The sequence below is a fragment of the Staurois parvus genome, unplaced genomic scaffold (assembly GCF_062004578.1).
Source record: "Staurois parvus isolate SC_StPar_1 unplaced genomic scaffold, SC_StPar_1.0 ptg000092l, whole genome shotgun sequence".
Lineage (NCBI taxonomy): Eukaryota > Metazoa > Chordata > Amphibia > Anura > Ranidae > Staurois > Staurois parvus.
The window spans coordinates 3,466,997-3,492,902 of record NW_028317888.1 but is presented as its reverse complement, the minus strand read 5'-3'; the positions used below and the strand labels follow the sequence as shown (position 1 = coordinate 3,492,902).

At 46.7% G+C, this 25,906-nt stretch overlaps 2 protein-coding genes across 2 annotated transcripts in view; one reads left to right on the top strand and one right to left on the bottom strand.

Annotated features, from left to right (window-relative positions):
* Window positions 1-25,906, top strand: part of LOC149468140 (uncharacterized) — a 212,024-nt gene that overhangs the window by 85,623 nt on the left and 100,495 nt on the right. The gene's annotated exons all lie outside the window — the stretch shown is intronic.
* The window catches only part of LOC149468143 (uncharacterized), a 72,746-nt gene that overhangs the window by 5,399 nt on the left and 41,441 nt on the right, over window positions 1-25,906 (bottom strand). The window contains exon 4 of the mRNA XM_089670651.1: window positions 17,506-18,300. Within this exon, the coding sequence (XP_089526777.1) occupies window positions 17,506-18,300 (795 nt within the window). The remainder of the gene's footprint in view (window positions 1-17,505; window positions 18,301-25,906) is intronic.

Here is a 25,906-nt window from a genome sequence, read left to right as displayed (position 1 = left end):
GGTAGCAGTGGATGTGGTGTACTTGGACAGAGGGGTGGCGGTGGACGTGGTATACTTGGACAGAGGGGTGGGTGTGGACATGGTATGCTTGGACAGAGGGGTGGCGGTGGACGTGGTATACTTGGACAGAGGGGTAGCGGTGGATGTGGTATACTTGGACAGAGGGGTGGCGGTGGACGTGGTATACTTGGACAGAGGGGTGGCGGTGGACGTGGTATACTTGGACAGAGGGGTGGCGGGGGGACGTGGTATACTTGGACAGAGGGGTGGCGGGGGACGTGGTATACTTGGACAGAGGGGTGGCGGTGGACGTGGTGTACTTGGACAGAAGGATGGCGGTGGACGTGGTATACTTGGACAGAGGGGTGGCGGTGGACGTGGTATACGTGGACAGAGGGGTGGCGGTGGACGTGGTATACTTGGACAGAGGGGTGGCGGTGGACGTGGTACACTTGGACAGAGGGGTGGCGGTGGACGTGGTTCACTTGGACAGAGGGGTGGCGGTGGACGTGGTACACTTGGACAGAGGGGTGGCGGTGGACGTGGTATACTTGGACAGAGGGGTGGTGGTGGACGTGGTATACTTGGACACAGTTCCCCACACACGGCTAATGTGTAAGGTAAAGTCTATGGGCTGGAAAAATCAGAATGTAAATGGATAGAAAACTGGCTAAAAGATCGTATTCAGAGAGTAGTGGTTAATGATTCATACACTGAATGGTCTAGGGGTGTCAGTGGTGTACCCCAAGGTTCAATGTTATTAGTGGGGTACACCAAGGTTCAGTGTTATTAGTGGGGTACCCCAAGGATCAGTGTTATTAGTGGTGTACCCCAAGGTTCAGTGTTAGTGGGGTACCCCAAGGTTCAGTGTTGTTAGTGGGGTATCCCAAGGTTCAGTGTTGTTAGTGGGGTATGTAGCAAATGAGCATACAGAGATGGACGCGGTCATCCATCTTGCTTAGGATCCTCCATCTTGTATCATTTCTATTCCCAAGTCAGCTTCCCTCCAATTCCCCCCCCCCCTCTCAGGAATGTGGTGTGTATGATGCCAGAGATCACAGGCACAGTGGGAGAGTTCCAGGGTTATAAATCCCATCCTAGCTGGTGCCTGGATGTCTGTTAGCTTCTCAATCTGAGATATTGTAAAACCATAAACCAGTCCTTCACTGAGCTTCAAAGACTTTCCAGCTAGCTATAAAACGGACTCACATTTATAAATCCCCTTTTCCATATAATTTTATATCTGGAGATATGAAAGACTTACATGAAAACCAGGAATATATTCAGATCGGTCACTTCAATACAAGTTGTCTGATACCTTGCACCCCCTAGTTGGAATCTACAGGAGAGCAGAAAACGATATCTCCTTAACCGTCCCAAGCAGGTATGTCATATTTCATATCTAAACGTTCAGCAGATCATTCTGCATATTAATCTACTAGTGGCTAGGCTGCTACATGCACCGAGGGTAAATTATTGATCATGATATTAATTGGGAGGGATTTTGGTTCTAGCTTGGGTCTCCGCCTGCAACACCCTCCCCAAATGAGGCGATTGGTTCTCTGCTTCAAGGAGACACCCTGCTGAGTTCCTAGAAAGGATGTTATGCTTGGAGCACAATATTAAGTTGAGTAGGTCGGGTTGAAGTTGAAGAATCCTCCCTTTTAACATCGGAACTAACTTTGGGAGATAAGGCACCCTTTTGGCTCAGGACCTTAAATCTGCGTAACCCAGGACTTTTGGCAAGTACTCTACCTCCCTAAACTTCTTTCTGTTATCTCTTTGCTGTGTTATTGCTCTCTGTATTTATATATATATAAACCTCTATATATCTCTGTCTGCAGTGACCGTGGTATATAGACGATTATCCAATCATCATAGTGTTATAACTGATATTGCCGAGTTTCCTCTTTCTCTGTACAAAAGGAGGTGGTGGCAGTGTGAAGGGTTAATTGTGTAATTAACCTAACCCAGTAACAATCACTCTTTAGGCTGCAGGTACACAGATTGTGGTCCATTAGCTGGAAAATCTTTGTGCAGGGAGCAGCTGGGCGTGGCATTGTTATGCACGTGACAGCGCGGATTTAGATTGGCCAGTCCTTCGGTCACAAGTTTGATGAGAAGGGCTGGGGTCTGACGCCGCGATTGTTACAGGGTACTCCAAGGTTAGAAGGGGGACTCCAAGGTTCAGTGTTAGTGGGGTACCCTGAGGTTCAATATTATTACTGGGGTACCCCAAGGTTCAGTGTTATTAGTGGGGTACCCCAAGGTTCAGTGTTATTAGTGGGGTACCCCAAGGCTCATTCCTAACCTCGGAAACCACTAAGCAACTTATTCCCTCCCTTGTTATATCTCGCCTTGACTATTGTAACTCCCTCCTCATTGGCCGACCTCATCGCAGGCTATCCCCTCTTCAGTCTATCATGAATGCTTCTGCCAGACTCATCCACCTTACTAACTCTCTGCCAATCCCTCCACTGGCCTCCATTCAGTGTCCTCCACTCCTCTCTTCCAATCCCTCTACTGGCCTCCATTCAGTGTCCTCCACCCCTCTCTGCCAATCCCTCCACTGGCCTCCATTCAGTGTCCTCCTCTGTCCTGACATTTGGGGGGATATCTGTACTGTTCTGACATTTGGGGGGATATCTGTACTGTTCTGACATTCGGGGGGATATCTGTCCTGACATTTGGGGGATATCTGTACTGTTCTGACATTCGGGGGGATATCTGTCCTGACATAGGGGGATATCTGTACCGTCCTGACATTTGGGGGATATCTGTACCGTCCTGACATTTGGGGGATATCTGTACCGTCCTGACATTTGGGGGATATCTGTACCGTCCTGACATTTGGGGGATATCTGTACCGTCCTGACATTTGGGGGATATCTGTACCGTTCTGACATTTGGGGGATATCTGTACCGTTCTGACATTTGGGGGATATCTGTACTGTTCTCACATTCTTGGATCTGAAGAAATGAGATTGGCTGTCAGTACTTCAGGATTGATCAATATTCAGATATCTCCCAGAGTTTGTGAACTCTATAACTTTCCTACAGACTAAATCATAAATACTAATTTGGGTTATTTTCACCAAAGACATGTAGCAGAATACATCTCGGCCTAAATTTATGAAGAACAATTATTTATTTGCAAATGTTTATAACAGAAACAAAGAAAAACACTTTTTTTCCCCAGAATTTTTGGTCTTTTTTTGTTAATTTAGCAAAAAATAAAAACCCCAGCGGTGATTAAATACCACCAAAAGAAAGCTCTAGTTGTGTGAAGAAAAAGATAAAATTTTAGTTTGGGTACAATGTTGTATGACCGCGCAATTGTCATTCAAAGTGTGATAGCGCTGAAACCTGAAAATTGGCCTGGGCAGGAAGGGGGTAAAAGTGCCTGGTATGGAAGGGGTTAGAGGGGTACCCCAAGGTTCAGTGTTATTAATGGGGTACCCCAAGGTTCAGTGTTATTAGTGGTGTACCCCAAGGTTCAGTGTTATTAATGGGGTACCCCAAAGTTCAGTGTTATTAGTGGGGGACCCCAAGGTTCAGTGTTATTAGTGGGGGACCTCAAGACTCAGTGTTATTAGTGGGGTATCCCAAGGTTCAGTGTTATTAGTGGTGTACCCCAAGGTTCAGTGTTATTAGTGGTGTACCCCAAGGTTCAGTGTTATTAGTGGGGTACCCCAAGGTTCAGTGTTATTAGTGGGGGACCCCAAGGTTCAGTGTTATTAGTGGGGGACCTCAAGACTCAGTGTTATTAGTGGTGTACCCCAGGGATCAGTGTAATTAGTGGTGTACCCCAAGGTTTAGTGTTATTAGCGGTGTACCCCAAGGTTCAGTGTCGATAGTAGGGTACCCCAAGGTTCAGTGTTATTAGTGGGGTACCCCAAGGCTCAGTGTTATTAGTGGGGTACCCCAGGGTTCAGTGTTATTAGTGGGGTACCCCAGGGTTCAGTGTTGGGACCCTTACTTATTAATATATATATAAACAATATGGGGTGTGAGATTATAAACCCCATTCCAGTCTTTGCAGATGACACCAAGCTGTGCCGGGGAATAACGTCCTTACAGGATGTCTCCAACTTACAAGCCGACCTCAATGCTCTGTGTAATTGGGGGACTATGGGGCCAATGAGGGCTAATGGTGATAAATGTAAGGCTCTGTACTTGGGGGGGGCTAAGAATACACATGCATCATACATACTAGGGGGGTACAACTGGGGGGTCAATGGTGGTGAAAAATCTGGAAGGAAATGTTGGAGAAGTATCAGGGGGGCAATGGTAGAGAAGGATCGGGGGGGGGGGGGTAAAGGGTGGAAAATGATTTGGGGAGTCAATGGTGTATACAGATCTGGTGGGGTCAATGGTAGAGAAGGATCTGGGGGGGTCAATGGTAGAGAAGGATCTGGGGGGGATCAATGGTAGAGAAGTAACTGGGGGGGATCAATGGTAGAGAAGGATCTGGGGGGGATCAATGGTAGAGAAGGATCAGGGGGGGTCAAAGGAGAAAAATCTGGGGGGGATCAATGGTGGAGAAGAATCTGGGGGCAATTGAGGAGAAGGATCTGGAGGGGTAGGGGGGGTAAATGTTGGAGAAGGATTTGGGGGGTCAATGGTGAAGGATCTGGGGGTTCTAGTAGATCACAAGCTTAATAATGGCAGCAATGAAAAGCTGCGGGTTCTAAAGCGAGAAAAATCCTCTCTTGTATTAGGAGAGGTAGAGACTCCAGAGAAATATCCCCCCCCCTATACAAATCATTAGTAATACCTCATCTGGAATATGCAGTTCAGTTTTGGCCTCCAATTCACAAAAAGAACATTGGGGAACTGGAGGAAGAACAGAGAAGGGCAACCAAACTGATACGAGGCATGGAGGAGATCAGCTATGAGGAGAGATTAGAGGAACTGAATGTATTCTCTACTGAGAAGAGGAGATTAACGGGGGGATATGATCACCATGTATAATACATAAGGGGGGGATATGATCTCCATGTATAATACATAAGGGGGGGATATGATCTCCATGTATAATACATAAGGGGGGGTATGATCTCCATGTATAATACATAAGGGGGGGATATGATCTCCATGCATAATACATAAGGGGGGATATGATTTCCATGCATAATACATAAGGGGGGATATGATCACCATGTATAATACATAAGGGGGGATATGATCTCCATGTATAATACATAAGGGGGGATATGATCACCATGTATAATACATAAGGGGGGATATGATCTCCATGTATAATACATAAGGGGGGATATGATCTCCATGCATAATACATAAGGGGGGATATGATCTCCATGCATAATACATAAGGGGGGATATGATCACCATGTATAATACATAAGGGGGGATATGATCTCCATGTATAATACATAAGGGGGGATATGATCTCCATGTATAATACATAAGGGGGGGATATGATCTCCATGTATAATACATAAGGGGGGGATATGATCTCCATGTATAATACATAAGGGGGGATATGATCTCCATGTATAATACATAAAGGGGGATATGATCTCCATGTATAATACATAAGGGGGGATATGATCTCCATGTATAATACATAAGGGGGATATGATCTCCATGTAGAATACATAAGGGGGGATATGATCTCCATGTATAATACATAAGGGGGATATGATCTCCATGTATAATACATAAGGGGGGGATATGATCTCCATGTATAATACATAAGGGGGGATATGATCTCCATGTATAATACATAAGGGGGGATATGATCTCCATGTATAATACATAAGGGGGGATATGATCTCCATGTATAATACATAAGGGGGATATGATCTCCATGTATAATACATAAGGGGGGGATATGATCTCCATGTATAATACATAAGGGGGGATATGATCTCCATGTATAATACATAAAGGGGGATATGATCTCCATGTATAATACATAAGGGGGGATATGATCTCCATGTATAATACATAAGGGGGGATATGATCTCCATGTATAATACATAAGGGGGGATATGATCTCCATGTATAATACATAAGGGGGGATATGATCTCCATGTATAATACATAAGGGGGATATGATCTCCATGTATAATACATAAGGGGGGATATGATCTCCATGTATAATACATAAGGGGGGATATGATCTCCATGTATAATACATAAGGGGGGATATGATCTCCATGTATAATACATAAGGGGGATATGATCTCCATGTATAATACATAAGGGGGGATATGATCTCCATGTATAATACATAAGGGGGATATGATCTCCATGTATAATACATAAGGGGGGATATTATTTCCATGAATATCATATAAGGGGGGATATGATCTCCATGTATAATACATAAGGGGGGATATGATCTCCATGTATAATACATAAGGGGGGGGATACGATCACCATGTATAATACATAAGGGGGGGATATGATCTCCATGTATAATACATAAGGGGGGATATGATCTCCATGTATAATACATAAGGGGGGATATGATCTCCATGTATAATACATAAGGGGGGATTGCTGTAGGAAAGTCCTGGATTCTTTCTTGGATACACAGAATATAACTGGATATAACATTTATAGGGAAAGTTGATCCAGGGAATATCCGATTGCCTCTCGGGGGGTCAGGAAGGAATTTTTTCCCCTGCAGGAGCAGATTGGATCGTGCTTTGCTGGGTTTTTGCCTTCTGGTGGATCAGCTGTGGGTGTCGGATTATAACTTTTATTTTTAATGGTACAACTAGATGGAATGTCTTTTTTCAGCCAGACTAACTATGTAACTATGTAGGTCCCACACCGCTGCCTCCCATCTCCTGAGACTGCACTCAGTGACTTGGGTCTGAGACACTACAGACATATCCCTCCACCCGGCACAGCCAGCAGATAACAGAGAAGGTCCCCTGGAGGAGTCAGGCACAAGGCAGGAGACCCCAGTCACATGTCCTGGGTGCCTACATTATGCAATGCTTAGAGTAAAAATCCACATTTTGCTGCCAGCTGAACCCCAGAACCTCCATAAATCCAGTCTAGAGACATAAATTGTGTCTGCAGCACAGAGAAGGAAGATTATCCGAGAGAAATCCAGGAATACAGGACGGGGAACACAGCTCAGGAAAGTGACCAGGGGATTACAGGCTGATATCACCCAGTCCCCGCCCTACTCTGGACCAATCAGTGAGCAGTATGGGTGGAGGAATGGATTTAGTGTTCATGACCCACCTGTGCTGATCTCTGTAGGAGTGTCCTCCTCTATAAATGTCCCCGTTATTCCATCCTCCTCCATAGACTGCTGATCATCCCTCACATACGCCTCTTCTTCTTCTGCTTTCACCTCAAATTCTATATCGATTGGATCTCCACTCTAAATCAAGGAAATGAGAGAAAATATCATCTGTAAAATATAAGGTCACATAAATATCCACACATTGTCTCTATGAATCCATGTTCTAGATGATCCATCCCACCAACCTTGTAATGATGAGGGATGGTGTGACATTCCTGTGGGGAATCCAGAGGACGTGGACATCTCTCTGGTGGGTTCCTGGTATTAGGTGGCTCCATCATATCCTTGTGTCCTTCTGAAAACTCCTCCATCACTCCATACTCCTCATCCTCCTCTTTATACTCTTCTTTAACATCAATATTAACATCCCCGAGGATTCCACTCTGAAAGATATAATAAAACATTCATTGTAACAAACATGCTGTGTATAAATCACAACTACCAATAATTGTCATCATCTACCTGATGATGGTGAGGGATGGTGTGACCTTCCTGTGGGGAATCCCGGGAATACAGAGGACGGGGACATCTCTCTGGTGGGTTCCTGTAGCTGGATGACTCCACCATGGTGTCCTGGTACAGATCTTTGTGTTCTCTTAGAAGCTCTGACACCTCCATCCCCCCATCCTCATCCTCCTCCTCTTTTATCTCTTCTTTAACCTCAACTTTAGGATCTCTCAGGTTTCCACTCTGAATATATAATAAAAATGACATCAATGGTAACAATGCAGATAATGTACAGATCCTAATGATACTATCAGTGATTGTTCCTCATCTACCTGATGATGGTGAGGGATGGTGTGACCTTCCTGTGTGGAATCCTGGGAATACAGAGGACGGGGACATCTCTCTGGTGGGTTCCCATGACTGGATCCATCTGTAGGAAACACACACACTGACTGAATCCATTGTTTCTATGTGTTTATCAGATGATGGGGGATCTAGGTGGATCCTCCGTACTGCTCTCTCCTTTACAATAAAGTCTCCTCTTACCCGGTGATGTGAGGGGCGGCTGATTGTCCATCATGACGTCCTTGTAGAGATCCTTGTGTCCTTCTAAATACTCCCACTCCTCCATGGAGAAATAGACAGTGACACCCTGACACCTTATAGGAACCTGACACACACAATGATACAGTCACCATCCAGACACATCCCTTGTCTGTTACTGGAGAATGTCCCAGAATTCCCGGCACCGCTCACCTCTCCTGTCAGCAGCTCAGTGATCTCTCTGGTGACTTCTAGAATCTTCTTCTTCTTTCTCTCTTCTATCAGGGAGGGAGGTGGAGGCAATGTGATGTCATATGATCTCCAGACTTCACAGGAGGAAAACTCTACATCTGAACACAAATAGTCACATCAAATGATATTCCCAGAATCCTCCTCACCTCTCCATTCAGGTCTCCATTTTATTAAAGCCCCACTTCAGGCTGAGGTATAATTCCCCCCCACAGGACCCCCACACTACGCAGGGTATAGGCTTGTTGCAGCATTCTGATGTCATTACATACAACACAGGACCAACAGTCCCACTTTACATGTGAGGATACCAAGGGGCCCCACATCCTAAGAGCATCAGAAAAAAAAGCCAGATGGAGGAACATTGGGAGGAGAAGCTGTGAGGTCAGTGTGATGTCATAGGATTCTCTGACTCTGGTTGGAGGGACATTGGGAGGAGGAGCTGTGAGGTCAGTGCGATGTCATAGGATTCTCTGACTCTGGATGGAGGGACATTGGGGGAGGAGCTGTGAGGTCAGTGTGATGTCATAGGACATATAGACTCTGGATGGAGGGACATTTGGATGGGGAGATTTGAGGGGTCCTCTATATGAGGCTCCCGTACAAACCAAATCATTGTTCCTGGGTGCGTCCTACCTCTCCTAAACTGAAGAGTGACCTTTGACCTTTACCATCCAGAAATCTGTCCGGAATCAGTGGAAGTAAGCTGTCATGTGATCAGGTGACATGCGGAGGAACGGAGTGTAAATAGCAGACAATTGTCTCCAGAGCCCCTAATGGTGGGGATGGATTTGGTGGCGTGCTGGTGCCAAGTTTCCTCCCCCCAGGGTCACTGCAGGTGTGGAGAAAAGCTGTGTAAGAGGATATGGAGGAGAGATGAGGAGGAGATCCAGGAATCAGGAGAAAGGTCAGGGCAAGCAACAGACGAGAATATTGCTCAGCCAATGGGAGATGATCTCAGCATGACTTCCATCATGAAGGAGATGAGGGGAAGGGGAGGAAGTCACTGAAGGTGACCATAGATCCATGGAAATTCAGCTGGTTCAGCAGGGATCGCTCACATTTCCATCCATGTGTGGCCACTGCCGGATAAAAGCCACTCCCCCAGCGGCTGCAGCCAATAGCTTCAGTGCTGATCTGTGTATTCTGAGAGTGGAGGAACCCCCCATTGTCAGAATACAAGAGTGCAGCGGGGAGGATTCCCCCATCCACCTCCAATGTGTGGATGGGGGGATCGCTTCTATTTCCTTCCATGACCTTTTTGTCCACTCACCCAGACCCAGTGGTCGGAAAGGTGGTGGGGTTGGTTTGCTTCTATCCCCACTCAGCACCTTTCAATTCCTCCCTAACCCTCCCTCTCTATCCTTCTCTTCTTTCCAGACTCACTGCATCCGGCTGTTTTCTCCCATTTCTCTGAGGATTGCAGTGATCTATCGGCCTCCTGGACCCGTGTCCCGCTTTCTTGATGATTTCTCCACCTGGCTACCCTACTTTCTCTCCTCTGAACTACCCACTATTATCATCAGAGATTTTAACATCCCCATTAATGTCGACAACCCAGCTACATCCCAACTCTGCAACCTAACCTCATCTTTTTCCTTAATGCAGTGGACACGGTCCTCCGCTCTTCTCTGATGGGAATACATTAGACCTTGTTTTCTCCCATCTTTGCACTCCCTACAACCTCACAAACACCCCCTTTCCTCTCTCTGATCACAATCTCATCACCTTCACAGTCTCCTCGTCTTCAAACACCTATCCCTCCAAGCAGCAAACAATTACCCGCAGAAACCTTCACAACTTGAACCCGGCTCCTTTCCACTCTGCAACTGACCAACTCTATGACAGAATCTCTCCCCTGTCCTGCCCTGACCTGGCCACTGCTGTCTACAACAGTTCACTTTCATCCACATTAGACTCACTTGCTCCTCTAACAACACAAAGCATCAGGCCCCAACCATTACATCCGCGGGCAGACTGATGACACCAGAAATCTTAGGAGACATAGTCGTGCGCTGGAGCGATTGTGGCGTAAAACCAAATCCCAGCAAGCATTCACCCGATATAAATCTGCTTTCTTCACATACAATTCCTCCCTCCATGCTGCCAAACAAGACGACTTTGTCACTCTTATTAATACCTTGTCATCCAGTCCTTGTCGTCTCTTCTCTACTTTTAACTCTCTACTTTTTCCACCTCCACCCAGTACGTCACTCACTGCTCATGAGATTGCAAATCATTTCAAAAACAAGATTGATGCAATTCGTAGGGGCGTCGCCACTGCACAGACATCCATCCCACTTAGCATACCTTATACTAAACCTTCCTCAACACTTTCCTCTTCTGACCTTCTACTACCGAAGAGGTCACTAATGTTTTCTCAGAAGCCCGTCTCACTACCTGCCCCCTGGATCCTGTCCCCTCACAACTACTATGGTCACCCTCTTCTTCCATCCTATGCTCCCTCACTCACATCTTCAATCTTTCCCTCTCTAATGGTGCCTTCCCCTCCCCTCTAAAGCATGTGCACATCACTCCCATACTTAAAAAGCCCTCACTGGACCCCACCAACCTGAACAACTTAAGACCCATCTCCCTGCTGCCATTTACCTCTAAACTCCTAGAACGCTTAGTCTACAATCACCTGAGCTCCCACCTCACCGACAACAACCTTCTTCACCCTTTACAGTCTGGCTTTCACTCACTACACTCCACTGAAACTGCCCTACTAATACTCACTAATGATCTACTAACTGCTAAAACCAATGACCACTACTCCGTACTCATCCAAACCAATGGCCACTACTCCGTACTCATCCCAACCAATGGCCTCTACTCCGGACTCACCCCAACCAATGGCCACTACTCCATACTAATCCCAACCAATGGCCACTACTCCGTACTCATCCCAACCAATGGCTACTACTCCGTACTCATCCCAACCAATGGTCACTACTCCATACTTATCCCAACCAATGACCACTACTGCATTCTCATCCCAACCGATGGCCACTACTCCGTACTCATCCCAACCAATGGCCACTACTCTGTACTCATCCCAACCAATGGTCACTACTCCGTACTCATCCCAACCAATGACCACTACTCCGTACTCATCCCAACCAATGGCCATTACTCCGTACTATTCCCAACCAATGACCACTACTCCGTTCTCATCCCAACCAATGGCCACTACTCCGTACTCATCCCAACCAATGGCCACTACTCCGTACTCATCCCAACCAATGGCGACTACTCCGTACTCTTACTACTTAACCTCTCTGCGGCTTTTGATACTGTTTACCATCCCCTCCTCCTCAAAAAACTCCACTCTCTTGGCCTCCGAGACTCTGCTCTCTCCTGGTTCTCCTCCTACCTATCACAGCGCTTCATCAGCATTACCTATAATGCTGCCACCTCTCCCTCACTTCCTATTTCTGTAGAGGTCCCTCAAGGCTCTGTCCTTAGACCCCTTCTCTTCTCCATCTACACCTCCTCCCTTGGTCACTTGATAAACTCCCATGGCTTTAAGTACCATCTCTGTGCTGATGACACACAAATCTATCTTTCTACCCTTTACCTCGCCCCTTCAGTCTCCTCCTCACCTCACCCCTTCAGTCTCCTCCTCACCTCGCCCCTTCAGTCTCCTCCTCACCTCACCCCTTCAGTCTCCTCCTCACCTCACCCCTTCAGTCTCCTCCTCACCTCACCCCTTCAGTCTCATCTCGCATTACTAACCTACTAAGTGACATATCAGCATGGATGTCACTCCACTTCCACAAACTCAATCTTTCCAAAACTGAGCTCTTAGTATTCCCTCCAGCCCGTGCCCCCTCCCCTGACTTCTCCATCAAGATCAATAACACAATCATCAGTCCCTCCCCTCATGCCAGGGTACTAGGTGTAATCCTAGACTCCCATGTGTCCTTTCAGCCCAGATCCAATCACTGTCCAAATCTTGTAGACTTCTCCTCCGCAACATCTCCAAGATACGCCCGTTCCTAACCTCGGAAACCACTAAGCAACTTATTCACTCCCTTGTTATATCTCACCTTGACTATTGTAACTCCCTCCTCATTGGCCGACCTCATCGCAGGCTATCCCCTCTTCAGTCTATTATGAATGCTGCTGCCAGACTCATCCACCTTACTAACCGTTCTGTATCTGCCACCCCTCTCTGCCAATCCCTCCACTGGCCTCCATTCAGTGTCCTCCACCCCTCTCTGCCAATACCTCCACTGGCCTCCATTCAGTGTCCTCCACCCCTCTGCCAATCCCTCCACTGGCCTCCACTCAATGTTCTCCAGCCCTCTCTGCCAATCCCTCCAGTGGCCTCCATTCAGTGTCCTCCACCCCTCTCTGACAATCCCTCCACTGGCCTCCGCTCAGTGTTCTCCAGCCCTCTCTGCCAATCCCTCCAGTGACCTCCATTCAGTGTTCTCCATCCCTCTCTGCCAATCCCTCCTCTGACCTCCACTCAGTGTTCTCAATCCCTCTCTGCCAATCCCTCCACTGGCCTCCACTCAGTGTCCTCCACCCCTCTCTGCCAATCCCTCCACTGGCCTCCACTCAGTGTCCTCCATCCCTCTCTGCAAATCCTTCCACTGGCCTCCATTCAGTGTCCTCCACCCCTCTCTGCCATTGAATCCACTGGCTTCCAGTTGCCCAATGGATAAAATGCAAAACATTAAAAATAACATATAAAGCCATTTATAACTCCGCCCCAAATTACATCACCAATCTTGTCTCTAAATATCACCCAAACCGTACTCTCCTCTCCTCGCTCTCCTCTCCTGCTAGAGAGCAGACCTTCTGCTCTCTAGCTCCCTTGTCTCCTCTTCCCATGCTCATCTCCAGGACTTCTCCCATCCTCTGGAACTCTCTACCCCAATTTATCAGACTATCGCCTACTCTGCTCACTTTTAGGTGATGTCTAAAAATCTATCGTTTCAGGGAAGCCTATCCTGCCCTCAGCTAATACTGGAATCTTCTACTCCTCCTACCAGTCCATCCCCCACAGTTACTACCTTTTGTAGCACTAGCCCCTCCCTCCTAGATTGTAAGCTCCCAGGATCAGGGCCCTCCTATCCCTCTTGTATTGAACTGTATTGTTGCTGTATTGTCTCCCGTTATATTGTAAAGTGCTGAGCAAACTGTTGGCGCCATAAATCCTGTATAATAATAATAATATTTTTTTCTCTCATCCCGCTGGCTGAACGATAAAACTGAACCATGTAGGCCGGCTTTGGGAGCAAATATATTATCATCAACTCCTCCCCCTGAAGGGGTTAATCTGGGTTCCCACACTATATATGTGTGTATCATCATCTGCTGGAGATAAAAGACGTCACAGTGACTATGGAGGAAGAGGACGGACATGACTATGGAGGAAGAGGACGGACGTGACTATGGAGGAAGAGGATGGACGTGACTATGGAAGAAGAGGATGGACATGGCTATGGAGGAAGAGGACAGACATGGCTATGGAGGAAGAGGATGGACATGACTATGGAGGAAGAGGATGGACATGATAAGGGGTTACTGGGTGTAAATAGTAAATACCATCTTATTACCTCCTCTGCTGCTACTTCCACCGATGTCTCTTTTTCTTTGTGCCACACGGAACTTTGTCTTTATTTCAGGTCACTTCCTGCCTGTACCTGACATCACTTCCTGTCTGTACCTGACAGCACTTCCTGTCTGTACCTGACATCACTTCTTATCTGTCTTCCATAGAGACTTCCTGTCTGGGTAGAAGTGAGATCCCCACCTTGTGGAGCTCAGAGGAACTGCTGCCCCGAGAAGCGTCTGGTAGTGTAGATCTCATTTGCTACCATAAGTTTTTGAAGATTGAAGAAAAAAAACAAAAGAAATGTTTCTATTTTTTTTTATATTTCAAAACCTTTTGAGAAAAAATGAGATCTGCAAAATACTCCCCATGCCTCTTTTTAAATTCCTTGGGGTGTCTACTTTCCAGAAAGGGGTCATTTGGGGGGGGGTTTGGTGCTATCCTGGCATGTCAGAGCCTCCGAAACTGTGATAGGTAGTGAGGAAGTGTAATGAGGAAGTTACGCACCTTCAGGCTTTCAAAGTGGTCATTGGATTTCAGGCTCCTGTATGTGGCTAGGCTCCCAAAAAGTCTCACACATGTGGTACCTCCATACTTGGTAGAAGTAGCAGAATGTATTTTGGGGTGTAATTCTATATATACCCATGGCTTGTGTGAGAAACATATAATTTAAATGACAACTTTGTGTAAAAAAACGTTTTTGTAATTTTCCAGAAACTTGTGGAAATAAAAAAAATCTTCCATGGACTCAATATGCCTCTCAGCAGACAGCTTAGGGTGTCTACTTTCTGAAAAGGGGTCATTTGGGGGTGTTTGTACTCCTCTGGTATTTTATCACCTCAAGAAATGTGATGGCGGTCAGAAAGTAAAAGCTGTAAATTCCATTATCTCTCCCATAGTTTGTAGACGCTATAACTTTCACACAAAGCAATCAATATACACTTATTGGGATTATTTTTAACCAAAAACATGTAGCAGAATATTTTAGTATTTTTTAATATTTTTATGACAGAAATGAGAAAATTTTATTTTTTTCAAAACTTTTTTTTTCAAAATTTTTTTTGTTTATAGCACCAAAAATAAATATTGCACAGGTGATCAAATACCACGGAAAGAAAGCTCAAAAGGACGTAAATTTCATTTATGTACCGTATTGCATGACCGCGCAATTGTCCATTAAACTAGCGCAGTGCTGTATAGCAAAAAATGGCGTAAATTGCAGTATCTATCTCATAGTTTGTAGATATAACTATCACACAAAGCAATCAATATACACTTACTGGGATTTTTCACTAAAAACATGGAGAATACATTTTGGGCTAAATTTATGACTAACTTTGAGTTTACTATATATTTTTTATAGCTGAAAGTAAACAATTTTGTTTTTCTTCAAAATTTTAAGTATTTTTTTGTTTATAGCGCGAAAAATAAAAAGCGCACAGGTGATCAAATACCACCAAAAGAAAGCTCTATTTGTGTGAAAAAAGGATGTAAATTTCATTTGGGTGCAGCATTGCATGACCGCGCAATTATCAGTGGAATTAGTGCAGCACCGAATATCAAAAAGAGGCGTGGTCAGGAAGGGGGGTAAATCCTCTGGAGGGCAAGGGGTTAATCATGTCCAGCAAAAAAAATATTAAAATTTCGTCATAAATTTCGTCCAGAATGTATTCTCCTCCTTGTCTTTGCTAAAAATAAAATCCCAATCCGTGTAAATGAATCGTTTTCTGTGAAAGTTGCAGCGTCTACAAATGGCGGGATAGATACTGGAATTGTATTTTTTACTAGTGTGATAGATATTTTGGGCCTACAATAATTTTTACCATCATTGTGAACTTGTTTTTTTTTTTTTTTTTAAAGAAATATTTATTGGGTTTTATGTCAATAAAAAAAAAGAAAACATCAAGTCATTTGGGTGTTACAAACAGAGAGAACAGATGACATTAATGACGGGATAGACATTGCAGATGATGTACATAGAGCATTGCTGGGTTCTGCTCTCCAATGTGTGTTGCAGTGAGGAGACCGGGGATCACATCAACATCTATACATCTCCACAATACATCCTACAAATGTACAAAAGGACATAAAAGAAAGACAAAGGAATAGGAATACAGCAGAGGGCTTAAGAAGGGGGGGGGGAGAAGGGAGGGATGGGTTGGAAGGAAGGGGGGAGGGGGGAGAGGAAGGGAGAAGAGGGGAGGGGGAGAAGGGAGCTAGAAAGGAAATAAAAAGGAATCCCGATCTCTGCCATGTGGGATTATAGAGGGATAAATAGAGACATGTATAGCCAAGCCCTGCTCCTCATCCCTCCACACCCGCCCCATATACAGTCCAGGCGTGGCAGTCCCGGGAGTGCAGCTGTAGCTGTGTGAAGCCTGAATGTCCCAGTAGGAGGAGTTCTGCCCGCAGTGTGAGCTGCACTCCTGGAGGACCCTGGTCCAGTCTATGCTGCACCACCCCCAGCTTCCTGATTGGCCTTCCTCTGCCTCATTGTCTGATATCAATTGTCCGTGTATTGCTACATGTTGGGGATTTCTGCTACAAATCTGAACTAGGAATAGAGAAAGGTAGAAAGGATGGCGCTCTACTGCCTGCTCTCTGTGCTTTCCATCCCCCATCAACCAATCACAATGTGTCCACAATCACCATGGAAATGATCAGATCAATGAAACGTTTGTCATAGACAGACCATCATGTGCCGATCATATACAGACATTTGTATCACGGGAAACATACAAGAAGAAACATGTATGGAGAAAGACACGGGAAAGTCCCAATATGTGCATTCACCAATCACTCCTTCATTCCCGGTATACACACAATTCCATTGCTTCCATATGTACACCATCAGTCACTCTTCTAGAATTGGGACATTTTATTACCACCCACCTCTTCAGTGATCCCCCACCATGCAAGTATTGTCCTCACCTCCAACTGTGGGCCTAATGAGTGCTTGGAACATTTGTCCACAAAGTATCAATAATAGACCTCCAAGTGTTTGTGAAATCTCCCACCACAAATGTACTCAGCCAATCACAGGGCAGGACTCCATTTTTATTCTTCTCCTGATATCAATGGCTGACCCGGTCCCACACTTCAGCCATGTCTTTGGGGACCTCTGATCTCCTTATGAACTGTTTCTTCCATGATGAAGATCAGCCATGGAGTATATCTGAGGTGTATATCAGGGTGTGCTTCTTCCCCACATGAGAGCTGGGATGTCCAGCAACATTCATCTAGAAGACATTTCCCGCACTCAAGGCACGAATACACCTCCAGGGTTGTGTGGGACCCCTGATGTACAGAAACATAGGACTTCAGTGAGGAACATTTCCCTCACTCAGGACAGGAATACGGCTTTTGCCCTGTGTGAGATCTCTGATGTCTGTAAAGACTGGACTTCACTGAAAAACATTTCCCACACTCAGGGCAGGAATACGGCTTCTCCCCTGTGTGAGATCTCTGATGTGTGTAAAGATGGGACTTATCTAAAAAACATTTCCCGCACTCAGGACAGGAATACGGCTTGTCCCCCGTGTGAGATCTCTGATGTTTGGAAAGACTGGACTTATCTGAAAAACATTTCCCGCACTCAGGACAGAAATACGGCTTCTCTCCTGTGTGACATCTCTTATGACTATAAAGATGGGACTTCTGTGAAAAACATTTCCCGCACTCAGGACAGGAATATGGCTTTTCCCCCGTGTGAAATCTCTGATGTGTGTGCAGACTGGACTTCAATGAATAACATTTCCCACACTCAGGACAGGAATACGGCTTTTCCCCCGTGTGAGATCTCTGATGTCTGTAAAGATGGGACTTCTCTGAAAAACATTTCCCGCACTCAGGACAAGAATACGGTTTCTCCCCCGTGTGAGATCTCTGATGGATGTAAAGAATGCGCTTCAGTGAAAAACATTTCCCACACTCGGGACAGGAATACGGCTTCTCCCCTGTGTGAGATCTCTGATGTTTGTGCAGACTGGACTTCTCTGAAAAACATTTCCCACATTCAGGACAGGAATATGGCTTCTCCCCCGTGTGAGATTTCTGATGCCTGTACAAATTAGACTTGTCTGAAAAACATTTCCCACACTCAGCACAGGAATACGGCTTCTCCCCCGTGTGAGATCTTTTATGCACATTAAGACCGGATTTAGAACAGAATCCCTTCCCGCACTCAGTACAGGAGAAGCTCTTCCCTGTTGGAAGGCCGACCCGGTCCCGCACAGTCTGACGTTCCTCAGGATACGAGGAATCCAATGGTCCATCTACACTGGGTGGTGCCGGATGGACATTGGAGGGAGCCGGGTTTTCTCCTGGACTATACTGTGTGATGTCCTCATCTTCTACTTTCCAGTCTGGAGACAAAGTGAGACAATCCTCGGAGGTTTTGCTTATCTCCCGGCCATGGACTAAAATACAAAGACAAAGAGGATTACTAGACAGGAGCTGATTGGTTCCCCCAAACCAAGACTCCGCCCACATCAGGCAGCTTGGTCTCTGAGGAGCTTACAATTCCACCCTCAAGGGAACTAGGAAATGGCTCCTCTGATCTCCTACCAGGTCATTTCTTTATTCATGGACCTTAGTCAGAGAGTGAGGAAACAACCAGAACTGTCTTTTATAGGAGGGACAGTGATGAGGGGATTATAGGACGAGGGTCCCCACCCCCTCTATCACTCATCGCCATCTTCCCAACACAAGAAGTACTGCACTTTCTTATTTAGTCCATGATTTAGTCATGAAGAACAGCGGGGCTGAGCCCCACCAGAGGTCAGAGAGTGAGGATGGGGGGAGAACAACCAAGATGAAGACTGGACTGATCCTGAAGACCACCATCATTGGGGTATTGACTCCTCCCTCATTATCACTTTCTGTTTAAGGGTCCAAAGTTGGAGGATGTTATCACATTATTATCACCATGTAAAGGTCTGTGCTCCAATCACATCATCCGATATAAAATGTCCAGCTGGGAGGAAATGGGGGGAACAAAAGAGAATCCATATTATGTGTATATATAGCAGTGGGGGGAGGGGGGAGAGCAAAAGTCAGGACTATGTAATGTACAACATAGAGTATATAGTGCAGGGGTCAGGAGTATGTAATGTACAACATAGAGTATATAGTGCAGAGGTCAGGAGTATGTAATGTACAACATAGAGTATATAGTGCAGGGGTCAGGAGTATGTAATGTACAATATAAATTAAACAGTGTAAGGGTCAGACTGCACTCAGTGACTTGGGTCTGAGACTATACAGTCATATCCCTCCACCCGGCACAGCCAGCAGACCACAGAGCAAGGAACCCTGGGACATTGCTCTCTCAGTAAACTTGCTAGACCCACTAATGGGGAAGCAGATACAAGACTCATACCCCAGGTGCCTAGGTCTAGTAACAATTATGGTGAAAATCAACATTTTTCTGCCAGCTGAGCCCCAGAACCTCCATAAATCCAGTCTAGATACATAAATTGTGTCTGCAGCACAGAGAAGGAAGATTATCCGAGAGAAATCCAGGAATACAGGACGGGGAACACAGCTCAGGAAAGTGACCAGGGGATTACAGGCTGATATCACCCAGTCCCCGCCCTACTCTGGACCAATCAGTGAGCAGTGGAGGAATGGATTTAGTGTTCATGACCCACCTGTGCTGATCTCTGTAGGAGTGTCCTCCTCTATAAATGTCCCCGTTATTCCATCCTCCTCCATAGACTGCTGATCATCCCTCACATACGCCTCTTCTTCTTCTACTTTCACCTCAAATTCTATATCGATTGGATCTCCACTCTAAATCAAGGAAATGAGAGAAAATATCATCTGTAAAATGTTAGGTCACATAAAAATCCACACATCATCTTTACAAGTCCATGTTCTAGATGCTCCATCCCACCAACCTTGTAATAGTGAGGGATGGTGTGACCTTCCTGTGTGGAATCCCGGGAATACAGAGGACGGGGACATCTCTCTGGGGGGTTCCTGGTATTAGGTGGCTCCATCATATCATTGTGTCCTTCTGAAAACTCCTCCATCACTCCATACTCCTCATCCTCCTCTTTATACTCTTCTTTAACATCAATATTATCATCCGCGAGGATTCCACTCTGAAAGATATAATAAAAATGACATCAGTGGTAACAATGCAGATAATGTACAGATCCTAATGATACTATCAGTGATTGTTCCTCATCTACCTGATGATGGTGAGGGATGGTGTGACCTTCCTGTGTGGAATCCCGGGAATACAGAGGACGGGGACATGTCTCTGGTGGGTTCCCATGACTGGATCCATCTGTAGGAAACACACACACTGACTGAATCCATTGTTTCTATGTGTTTATCAGATGATGGGGGATCTAGGTGGATCCTCCGTACTGCTCTCTCCTTTACAATAAAGTCTCCTCTTACCCGGTGATGTGAGGGGCGGCTGATTGTCCATCATGACGTCCTTGTAGAGATCCTTGTGTCCTTCTAAATACTCCCACTCCTCCATGGAGAAATAGACAGTGACACCCTGACACCTTATAGGAACCTGACACACACAATGATACAGTCATGTCAGGGCAGGAGCTGAGGAACGGACAGGCAGGCCTAACAATGTAACGCACTGGCTGACGACAACCACCACCCACAGACCGAAGTCCCTCAGGGCGCGGAGTCTAAGTCCCAGGCTGCCCTTCACCAGGGCCCCTGATGGTGGGGATGGACTTGACGCAGCCAGGAACCAGGTCGCGGCCCCCGAGACACCTCAGCTGCGGTAATGGCCGCCGCCAATGGCGTGTAGCTGGTGGAAGAGACAAAAGAGTAGTCAGACAAGCCGGGGTCAACAACAACAGGACAGAACAGTACAGGACAGCAGACGAGAATCACAGGTCACGAGCCGGGTTCAGCAACAGAGGGTCAGATCAAAGGAGAATACAAAGAATAGTCAAGACAAGCCGAATCAGATACCAGGAGAGTCACGAGAGTCAGAACAGAGTAACAGCAACACAAAGACACAAGACACAAGTGCAAAGAGCATGTGCGGGCCACAGGCTTATATGTCATCAGCCACACCCCTCTGGAGGATGGGCCACAGAAACCTGAAGGCATAAAAGGTCTCCCATCATGCACAGCAGAATCCAAGATGGACACCAGCACATGAAGTAACATAACCACAGGGAAAAGGTAGGACCTTGACAGTACCTCCCCCTCAAGGGCCCCTCCCCCTCCGCGGCTCAACAAAAGGTTTCTGAGGAAAGCGGGTATGAAAAGCGCGGAGGAGGGCAGGAGCATGGACATCCGCGGAAGGAACCCAGGAACGCTCCTCGGGACCATAACCGCGCCAATGAACCAGGAACTGTAATTGACCACGCACCAATCGAGAGTCCAGGATCCGGCTCACCTCATACTCCTCATGACCGTCAACCCGGACAGGACGGGGCCGAGGAAGAGAGGTAGTGAAGCGATTGCAGATCAGAGGTTTCAACAGGGAAACATGAAAGATATTGGAGATCCGCATCCCAGACGGAAGGGCAAGTGCATAGGCCACCGGATTCACTTTGCGGAGAATGCGGAAAGGGCCGACAAAACGGGGAGCCAGTTTGGGTGTGGGCACCCGAAGATTGAGGTTGCGAGTAGACAACCACACCCGATCGCCGACCTGGTATGAAGGAGCGGGCAACCGTCTGCGATCAGCCTGGAACTTCTGGCGCTGAGCTGAGTCCCTCAAGGCCCTCTGGATCTGCCCCCAAGAAGAACGCAGGGCAGCAAGATGGTTCTCCACAGCCGGAATGTCCTGTGGTGAGAACCTCTCAGGTAATACCGCGGGTTGAAACCCATAGTTGGCCATGAAGGGAGACATCCCGGTGGAGGAGTTGACCGCCGAGTTCCTGGCAAACTCTGCCCACGGCAGGAGATCGGCCCAATCATCCTGATGGTCTGAAATATAACACCGAAGGAATTGTTCTAAGGCCTGATTGGAACGCTCCGCAGCCCCATTGGACTGCGGGTGGTAGGCTGATGAAAAGGAGAGACTAATACCCAACTGGGAGCAGAAGGCACGCCAGAATCTGGACACAAACTGACTCCCGCGGTCTGAGACAATCACCTTAGGTAACCCATGCAGGCGAAAAATCTCCCTGGAAAAGACCGTGGCCAGTTCCTGCGCTGTGGGTAATTTCCTGAGTGGAATGCAATGGCACATCTTGGAAAACCGATCGACGATCATGAGGATGACCGTATGACCCCGAGACACCGGGAGGTCTACAATAAAGTCCATCCCTAGATGTGACCAAGGACGCTCCCCATTGGGAATGGGTTGCAGAAGACCCAAAGGGAGATGCCGTGGAGACTTATTCTGGGCACAGATCGAACATGCCGCTACATAAGAGGCAATGTCGGCACGGAGGGTTGGCCACCAGAATAAGCGAGAGACGACCCAACACAGCTGGTTCTTCCCTGGATGCCCGGCAGTTTTGGCGTTATGGTAGGCACAGCAAGCGGAACAGCAGCGGAAGCGACCACCGGAGCGACAACCGGCCTAATAACACCAGGAGTAAGGTGCGCGGTGCGTGCAAGCAGAGTTTGCAACGCCTGAGCGAACTGATCCAACAGGTGATCCTGTTGATCGAGTCTGGCGACTAGCATTGGGAGCGAAGGCGTGCCTGCACCGTCAGGGTTCATGGCACTTGTGTAATGTCAGGGCAGGAGCTGAGGAACGGACAGGCAGGCCTAACAATGTAACGCACTGGCTGACGACAACCACCACCCACAGACCGAAGTCCCTCAGGGCGCGGAGTCTAAGTCCCAGGCTGCCCTTCACCAGGGCCCCTGATGGTGGGGATGGACTTGACGCAGCCAGGAACCAGGTCGCGGCCCCCGAGACACCTCAGCTGCGGTAATGGCCGCCGCCAATGGCGTGTAGCTGGTGGAAGAGACAAAAGAGTAGTCAGACAAGCCGGGGTCAACAACAACAGGACAGAACAGTACAGGACAGCAGACGAGAATCACAGGTCACGAGCCGGGTTCGGCAACAGAGGGTCAGATCAAAGGAGAATACAAAGAATAGTCAAGACAAGCCGAATCAGATACCAGGAGAGTCACGAGAGTCAGAACAGAGTAACAGCAACACAAAGACACAAGACACAAGTGCAAAGAGCATGTGCGGGCCACAGGCTTATATGTCATCAGCCACACCCCTCTGGAGGATGGACCACAGAAACCTGAAGGCATAAAAGGTCTCCCATCATGCACAGCAGAATCCAAGATGGACACCAGCACATGAAGTAACATAACCACAGGGAAAAGGTAGGACCTTGACAAGTCACCATCCAGACACATCCCTTGTCTGTTACTGGAGAATGTCCCAGAATTCCCGGCACCGCTCACCTCTCCTGTCAGCAGCTCCATCATCTTCTTGGTGACTTCTAGAATCTTCTGCATGTTGTGTCTCTCAGGGTTTAGGGAGTCACATGGAGGCACTGTGATGGTCATATGATCACCTGACTTCAGAGGAGGAAATCTCTGTATTGAGGAACCAATAGGAATATCATGTTAGAATCCCAGAATCCTCCTCACCTTTCCGGTCAGGTCTGTGTTTTATTAAGAGATGAGAGCCATGTCATGTGACCTCCCAGAATCCTCCTCACCTCTCCGGTCAGGTCTGTGTTTTATTAAGAGATGAGAGCCATGTCATGTGACCTCCCAGAATCCTCCTCACCTCTCCGGTCAGGTCTGTGTTATTAATAGAGATGAGAGTGATGTCATGTGACCTCCCAGAATCCTCCTCACCTCTCCGGTCAGGTCTGTGTATTATTAATAGAGATAAGAGTAATGTCATGTGACCTCCCAGATTCCTCCTCACCTCTCCGGTCAGCAGGTAGATGATCTCCAGGGTGAGGTTTAGTATCTTCTCAGTCATGTGACTCCGGTCCTCCTCCATCCTCATTGGTGCCATCATGTGATCTATACAGGTCTCCTTGTAGACGGATAACTTTGGGAAATGAAAGTAAGAATGATTTGGATGGTATTGGTCACACAATAATAGGATGTGGATGTGAGGGGGGAATAGGAGGGTTGCTGGACATTGAAGAACTACTCCCCCCATGGGAAGACATTTTGTTTGGACTGTTTAGTGTTTACTACAATTTTGGGGTCCGGGGCCCCTTTTCTCTGTTGGGTTTGTTTGGTCTCTGAACTGGTTTTGATGAGTATTAGATCTGCAGACAAGGAATGATAAATCTGATCCTTCCTATGACTAGTTTGCTCTGAGGCAGTGCTGTGAGGTCAATGTCGGCTCATCATGCAGGGATGGTCATTTTACATCGCCCGACGCCCGGGACATGTAGTTCTGGGGGCCAGGCAAGTATTGTGTTTAATCTTTATCCCTGCTGAGGGCAACCTGCGGGGCTCTCCTTTCAGGTGCCAGCCTCTGCCACCCCGTGTGTGTGAACCTCTCCTGTACCTACTATGCTTCCCCAGCTCTGCTTGCCCATCTGTGGGCCCGGGTCAGCGGGTGTCGGAGGGTAGAGGGGATGGAGGAGAGCGGACACATTCACTCCCTTCTTGTCCTGACCCAGAAGTGACGTTATGATAGATTTCCCGACCATCGAGGCCGACAAAGAATGTAATGCAGTGCGATGTGCTCTACATTACATCCAATGGAGTACAGGGGAACATTGGGGGTCTTTTAGACCCTGGATGTCTCAATAAAGAGAACCTGTCATCAAAAGTCATCTCATAGAAGACTTTGTCCCCTTTAGTAAAAATGTTTTTTTAATTGTAAACAATTAAAGTTACACCCAAGTATATAACTCCTCCCCTTAAAAAATGTTGAGGCCCCCCCACCCCCACATATATGCGCACCCAAACGTAAGAGCACACGCTGGAGCGCCTACACGTGATAACATTGATTGTGATACACGTTACATATCGCCGGTCACACCAGAATGAGAGGATAATTCTAGGAGCAGACCTCCTCCGTACTCTATACTGATGACCTAGAAGGGGCTATAAATGTGTCCCCTATAGATAATACCGGGACTAAAGGTTGTCACCATTTCAGCACACACAACTTAAGGTTTGACATGTTGGATATCTATTTACTCGCTGCAACCTCGGCTTTTATATTTTTACAAATAAATGGGTCATTTATTGCTTTTTTTGTGCCCTGAAATCAGCTTACGTGTATTTTTTAATGAAATTTGGCATTTCCTAGACTTTGTGATAATATTTTGTGACATAAAACATTAGAACTGCCGCTATTTTATTCTCTAAAGTCTCTACTTTCAGAAAATTGATATTTGGGGGTTTTGTGTCATCTTCAGGATAAAATAATTTTTTAAATGTGCAAAAAAGGCTCTGGGAGTGAAAGGGAGAAAGGATAAGCAGGACACTCCCCTTTCCTGAGGAGCAGCCAATCGGTTCTCATTACACTGCAAGGTCTCTCCCCTCCCTGCTAGTCCCGGTGCAGTGCTGGAGACAGGCGGGGGAGGGGAGGAGGAGATAAACAGCGCAATGTTACACATATTACACATTTAAGTTGCTATAAAGCCCCTTTCATTTTTTTGTTTACAAACGATTTTATTTTTCAAAGAGTAGACTGAAAATAACAGTACAGCGTCAAACAATGTGTACAGTATTAACAAGGCACACTTGAATCGTACAATTCAGAAAGGCACCATCATATAGAAAGGGTAAAAAAGAAGAGAAAGGAAAGGAGAATAGATCCTAAGTACATGAGAAATATAAAGGAAAAGTAGACTGAATTATATGTGTGTGAACAGGAGACGTCAATCAACCTTCACATGGAATGCCACTAT